The sequence below is a fragment of the Heptranchias perlo genome, chromosome 19 (genome assembly GCF_035084215.1).
Source record: "Heptranchias perlo isolate sHepPer1 chromosome 19, sHepPer1.hap1, whole genome shotgun sequence".
NCBI lineage: Eukaryota > Metazoa > Chordata > Chondrichthyes > Hexanchiformes > Hexanchidae > Heptranchias > Heptranchias perlo.
Genome location: NC_090343.1, coordinates 19,266,367 through 19,272,682, shown reverse-complemented (window position 1 = coordinate 19,272,682; position 6,316 = coordinate 19,266,367). Strand labels below are relative to the sequence as shown.

General features: G+C 38.3%; 1 protein-coding gene across 1 annotated transcript in view; it reads right to left on the bottom strand.

Moving 5' to 3' along the window:
* mtcl2 (microtubule crosslinking factor 2) overlaps positions 1 to 6,316 on the bottom strand; it is a 72,087-nt gene that overhangs the window by 15,132 nt on the left and 50,639 nt on the right. Inside the window, exons 8-10 of the mRNA XM_068000412.1 lie at positions 6,028 to 6,258; positions 5,168 to 5,332; positions 1,893 to 2,060 (exon numbers count right to left, since the gene is read on the bottom strand). Coding sequence (XP_067856513.1) covers positions 1,893 to 2,060; positions 5,168 to 5,332; positions 6,028 to 6,258 — 564 coding nt within the window. The remainder of the gene's footprint in view (positions 1 to 1,892; positions 2,061 to 5,167; positions 5,333 to 6,027; positions 6,259 to 6,316) is intronic.

Below are 6,316 nucleotides of genomic sequence, written 5' to 3'. Positions count from 1 at the left end.
GCCTTCTTGAACTTTGCTGCGCTATTTCCAAATTTGAGTTTAGCTTCTTTTCCAAATATAATTACAACTTCCCAAATGTGAAGTACTGCCTGGGAATGACTATTTAAACTTCTAGGGGGTAATTTTCCAAGTTCACACTAAAAGTGGGCAGCCTCGTCCACTGGCTGTGCATATCAGTACATACAAAACTTTCACAAAGCTATGAAGTAAGTTTACTGGTTCTTTCGTGTTGAAGGGCACTGAGAGCAGCACATTAATCATGAACAAAGCCGAGATCCTACACATGTGCCACAAAGCTTTTGACAATCTATTAAACTGACAATCCAGCATCACAAATGAAACTGTGAATCAACAATCTATGCATGAAAATGGGGATAGGCCATTATAAGAATATGGCTTGAAACAAGCATAGAAAATACTGGCTCGCATAGTGCCATGCATCTTAGTAAGAGGGTGGATGTACAAAGGAGGGCAAAGTTCCACATCTCTGAGAAAGATAACTTACAGAAACCCAAGAGGTCATTGAAAGAATGCTGAGGCATTAGAATAGTGAGAAGAAAGAATCAAGAGACAGTATGTTTATACGATGGTAGCATGACCTAAGACCTGATAACAGTGAACGGCTACGTAAACAATAAGGAAGGCCAAGGTGGAACAAATTGTTTATGCAGCAGATAGTATAAACCATCCTTGGTGGTTTTTGACAGAGTCTGCAAAGTTGGATGGTTCACAAACAGGAGATAAGGACAGAGGTATGTACGTGCAGAATAAGGCAGCCGAATAGTATAAAGATAGAGCATGCTCCCTCCTAAAAGTTAGAGCTCTCCGGAGAGGACGGTCAGAAGTTCATTGCCACAGGCAGTCCGTGGAGATTAGGTATGATCATCCTGAATTCGTGGAGAGATCAGGTTGTATTGATTGTCTTTTAATGTAATCTGAAGACAGTGGTATTACTGTTGTGAGTCAATCAATTAAAGCTTGCTATTTTATAACCACTCGGGCTAGAATCAAGTTGTTGAAGGATTAACAGCACTTTTGTTGCAAGACAGTAACAGATAAATCTGCTAACAAGTTGTTCAAGATGATGAAAGATGCAAAACTTCCTGGTCCCAACAACACACCAGCAAAGGCTCAGAAATATGGGTACTGTGTTCTAACTAAGCAGCTTCATTCACTCTCAGGTAACCTGGAGAGAACCCATCACACAGTTGTGATCTCGACTCACCTCTACATGAAATACGGCTTTAATAGTGTCACCATGTGAAAGACTTTGACAAGATTCACTTGCACCAACTCAGATCCATCAAACAAATTAAATGGCAGGACCACGTCACCAGTTACAATGTGCTTAAATGTGGAAAATCAAACAGTGTTGAGTCAATGCTAATTAAAGCATATCTCTACTGAGGAGGAATTGCATTTTAGATGGATAATGGCACACTTCCCAAGTGCATTCACATGCATAGAGCTGTAATTTTTGGGATGTCTTAAGTAAAGCTCGATTCACTTGTTAGCATCCATAGCAACTCATTTGATTTTAAAGGCCCCTTTCTAAATAGTTACGGCAGCTAGCAATAGTATATATACTTGATATTCAGAATTATGTTCATTTGAATTATTTTAGCTCTTGCTCCTTGTTAAACAGGGAACATTTTATATTTTCCTTGCCCAACCTTCCTAATTTCCTTTTATCATAGGAAAGCCTCTAATGGGCCCAGTAAGAGACTGAAGAGCTTAAATAAAAGCAGATAGAAGGGCAAATGTTGCCCTTCCATAAAAAAGGAGAGAGAGAGTACACTAGCCTTGGGACTGTTGATATTGATTGCAATACAAATGACTGTGGATTACTTAACACAGCATAACTACCTCAAATGTTCTCAATTTCTGCTTACCTGTGCAACACGACTTTTGAGTTCCACCTTTTCTATCTCCCAGGCTGATTTGGCATTTGCGAACTGCAGCTGAAGCTCATTTGTCCGCCTCCTTTCCTCTTTTAACTCTGTGCAAAGGTCCTTTAAAATCATTTTAATGTCTCCCACAACTCTACTGTACTCATTTGACTGGAAAATATAAAACAAGCGTAAAATGTGTTAAAAAAATATTTGCTATAATTTACATGATCTTGACAAAACAGTCAATTCTGAGCCCTACAAATACTAACCGAATAAAACAGAAATATCTACATTTTAGTTTAAAAAATGTTAACACTAGCAATAGCAAGACTGGTGGCATTTATCAAGCATAATGGTGCTAAGAATTTTGTAAATTGATCTGTTTCACAGACTTATTCTAAGTTACAACAATACTTAATAAGCAACAGCCAACATAGATTTATAAAGAGTGGATCCTTCTTCGCTTCTTTGAAAATATTACAGATAAAACAGTGATATCCCCTAGTTTATTTGGACTTCTAGAAAGCTTTTGACAACATTCCACATATAAGACTTGCAATTTACCTAAAAAGCAGGAATCCAGGGTAGAACAGGGGAAGGGTTAAATGAGGTGGCTAAAAAAAAATAGAAAAAACTGTATCTACAACTCCATTGCTGCAGAAAATGAATTTAGAAGCATAAATGCCACAGGCTAGCTCATGGAATCCAACTGAAAAAAATCAATGTAAAAATGACTAAGGAGTACTTGTGAAAGGGGTAACCTTCAGACTGGGCAAATGGACTGACACACCCAAAGATCAATGGATAGACCCCTGCTGTTTCTAATCCATATAAATGATCTGGATTCCAAAATTAAATGCAAGTTTGTTAAATTTGCTGATAACATTAAAAAAGAGAAAAGAGGTAGCAGCAAACGACATGCAAAATGATACAGACTGATTATGCAAACGATAAATGAAATTTAACATTGATAAATATAAAGTTGTGCAAATAAGTCAAAAATGTGGGTCATATACATCCATTAAATGGAGAAGAACTACCACGGGATGATTTAGAAGACTTGGTGTAATAGCAGACCCATCACTTCCTGTAAACAGACAATGTGGTGAAGCAGCAACTTACATTTATGTCGCACCCTTAACATATAAAATGTCCAAAAGGCACTTTACTGAGTATGACAAAAGGAATGGAACACTAAGCCAGAAGAGAGATTTTAGGAGGGATAATTGCAGGCTTAGGAGAAAGGATGAGTTTTGAAAGGAGGAGAGAGAGGTTATAGAGGCGGAGGGTTTAAGAGAGTTCAGAGTTAAGGGGCTCAGAGAACAATGCCTGAATGGCTGAAAACTCTGCCACTAGGGTGGAATGGAGGAGGTTGGGATGCACCCTAGTGACAGCGTTTTCAGCCATTCAGGCTGGAGGCCAGAGTTGAAAGATTGAAAGATGTGGGAGGGAGAGTAAAACTGGACAAGGTTGCAAAGGTAGGGTTCAGAAAGGTCATGGGGTGGTTTGAACACAAGGGCTGGGATTTTAAATTTAGTTTGTTGAGAAGTGTAGATCCATGGGGACGGGAGTGATAGACGACCGGGGCTTAGTTGGGACAGCATATGAACAGCTGCATTTTGGACATTTTGGAGTTAACGGAGTGAAACGAAGGAAGGTGAGCAAGGAACTTAGAGAGTCTGGAGGTGACAAAAGAATGGATAAGAGTTTCAGTGGCAGCGGGGCTAAGGCAAGCAATGTTGTAGAAGTGGAAATAAGTGGTCTTTGTGATGGAGACAATATGGGGCTTGAAGCTCAGCTCTGGGTCAAACAGGATGCAAAGGTTGTGAGGCCAGGCAAGGGAACAGCACGTATGTCAAGGAAGCGGAGTTTGTGACAAGCATCAAAAATCATGGCTTCGCTTTTCTTGATGTTAAGCTCAAAGGATATTGGACAGGCATTCTGACAGCACTAAAGTGGTTGCAGAGTCCAGAGAAGTAGTGGAGAGGTAGAATTGGATATCGGCAGCATAAATATGGAAGCTAAACCCAAGCATTAAAAAGCTAAAAGAGTAATGGAAAACATAGCAAGAACAGAAAAATACCACTTTACGGAAGTTACATTAATTAGTTACACCACACTTGCAGTATTGTGTTCAGATTTGATCAGCACGCCACAGAAAAGATATATATAGGGTCCTTAACAGAACAAGAATGATAAATGTTTGAAATTATCTGCTGAGCTATTAATCTTCATTTCTACCTCTTTTTTGAAATAGAAATTGACCAATCTGCCATCCAAGGTCACCAAAAACCTGAACCAGCACTGTGATCTGTAAACAGGAGTTCTCCTCCTGTGTTATGGCAGATGGAGTTACAACAAAAAATCTAACAATTGTGAATAATGGTCATGTAATTACTAAAGAAAAATATACAATGCTGCTGAATAGAATGAGGATTGTAAGAATTACTTAACCATTCCTTCCCAAGCTGTGATCCTCATTATTTTCACAACTTAAAATGAGCGATTTTTCAAAGCTACAACAAAAACAAGTTAGTTAGTGGGCTGGTTCATTATTCAAAAAAATTCCACAGCCATGACTGGCACTTCTGAACTATTTGTGTGAGTTCTGAATCAATATATCCTGGTTCAAATTTAGAACTAAGTGAACCATTCCTCTGTGTTGTTTTACACAGCCAATACTTCAAATGGATTATGTGCAAGACATATAAATATATTACATAGAACCTGTTTGCATGGAGGAACTTGCAACCAGCTCATAAAGTGTTTATACAAGAACCTCACCTATCACAATTTCTATTCTTATATCTCTTTAACTGGTCACCAAGGAGAGCATGAGAACAGCTCAGTGATTCTCCATCCAGTGCTCCCCCCGGAGAAAATTGTTGTCATCTGCACTGTCTCCTCTCACCAAAAGATCAGTAATCAACACAGACGATGCCATGATCCAGCATTCAATAGCTCTGCATGTTAGAGCTCCAGCATCTCCTTGCAGGACATTTTTCAATACAGCTATAAAGCTCTTAACTGAACCTATTATCACAACGATCGATTGATTTACTGTACTGTATAAAAATTGGAATGGTTTCTAAACGAACTATTGTTACTTCATTCACAAAACTCGTGGGTCAAATCCTCTCGAGTATAGTCTATAATTGAGATGAACCCTGTACTTTTAATAGAAAGAAGCTTTAGTATTTAAATTTGGATAGTGTGCCACTGATGGTGAACATCCCTTTGCGTTGCTGTAATTGGTTATTTAAATATTGGTGTACCTGCTTCGGGCGCGATGTAAGAACAAATTTCTCCACTGGAAGAGTCAAAGCCTCCTCTAAGGTTTTCTGAGATTGATCATCTGTTGTCACTGTCTTATTGTCCACTTGGCGGGGGGTCAGCTCCTCTTCTTCAATCAGCAAATATAAATCTTTCACACTGTTAACCTGCCAAGTGCATTGAAGCACAGGGATTATTTGACTGCAGTGCATCAACTGACATGAACCACACAACACAGTGCATTGTGACAGACATGAGAATAGTAGTTAATCTTTAGTTATGGTACACAAATATGCTAATAACCGATTTTAAACGAATGGAGAACACAGCTTAACAAAGGGGTAACTTTCTGACTTTGGGCTCCTTGGTGGCTAGACTCTCTTGCCAAAAGCGCCTATCAGATATTTCAATGCACGCTATTATTCATCCATTTTGGTCAGAAAATTGTACACTGTGCACACAGGACTTTCTGCTGCGTGCTCTCAATGAGCAAGACTCCCCACTGGGAGCATGGTCGGAAAATTATCACAGAAGTAGCTCAGTTTTTGCTTGTTCAATTTGATTAAATAAATAAATATATAAATATATATATATAAATATTAGAGTAGGATCCCAATAGACATGTTCTAAAAATTGCTCCTTTAATTTACTATAAGATTTACTTTGTATACATATATCCATACTAATTAGATGAATTGACCCAAAACAGTTATATTAATCTAAAATTACATGTGTTTATTTTATATATTTTATAGGTTTAACCTTGCCCCGTTGTAATGGCAAAAGGCTTCACAAGAAAATAAAGTCTGGAAGAAGAACAGATTATTAGTTTTTTAAAAAAAAATATTCAAATACTGCACACCTCCAGCAAATCATCCCCTTCATTATCCATCTTCTTGCCACATTTCCAGTGTTTGAGGAACCATTTCAGTTTCATGTAGAGTAGGAAAAGGTTTTGTTTGAACTGATCAGCTTCTTTCACAAACAGGTTTTTCTCCTGGCTCCAGAATTTCTGCTCAAGTCTGGTCTGCAAATTCAGGCTCTGCAGCTCAAAATCTCTTCGTACAAGTGCCTTTTGTTGCTCCTCTTTTAGCTATGGAAAGCAGATACAGAACCAGTGAAAACGTAAATACTTTAATTAGCTTAACAGT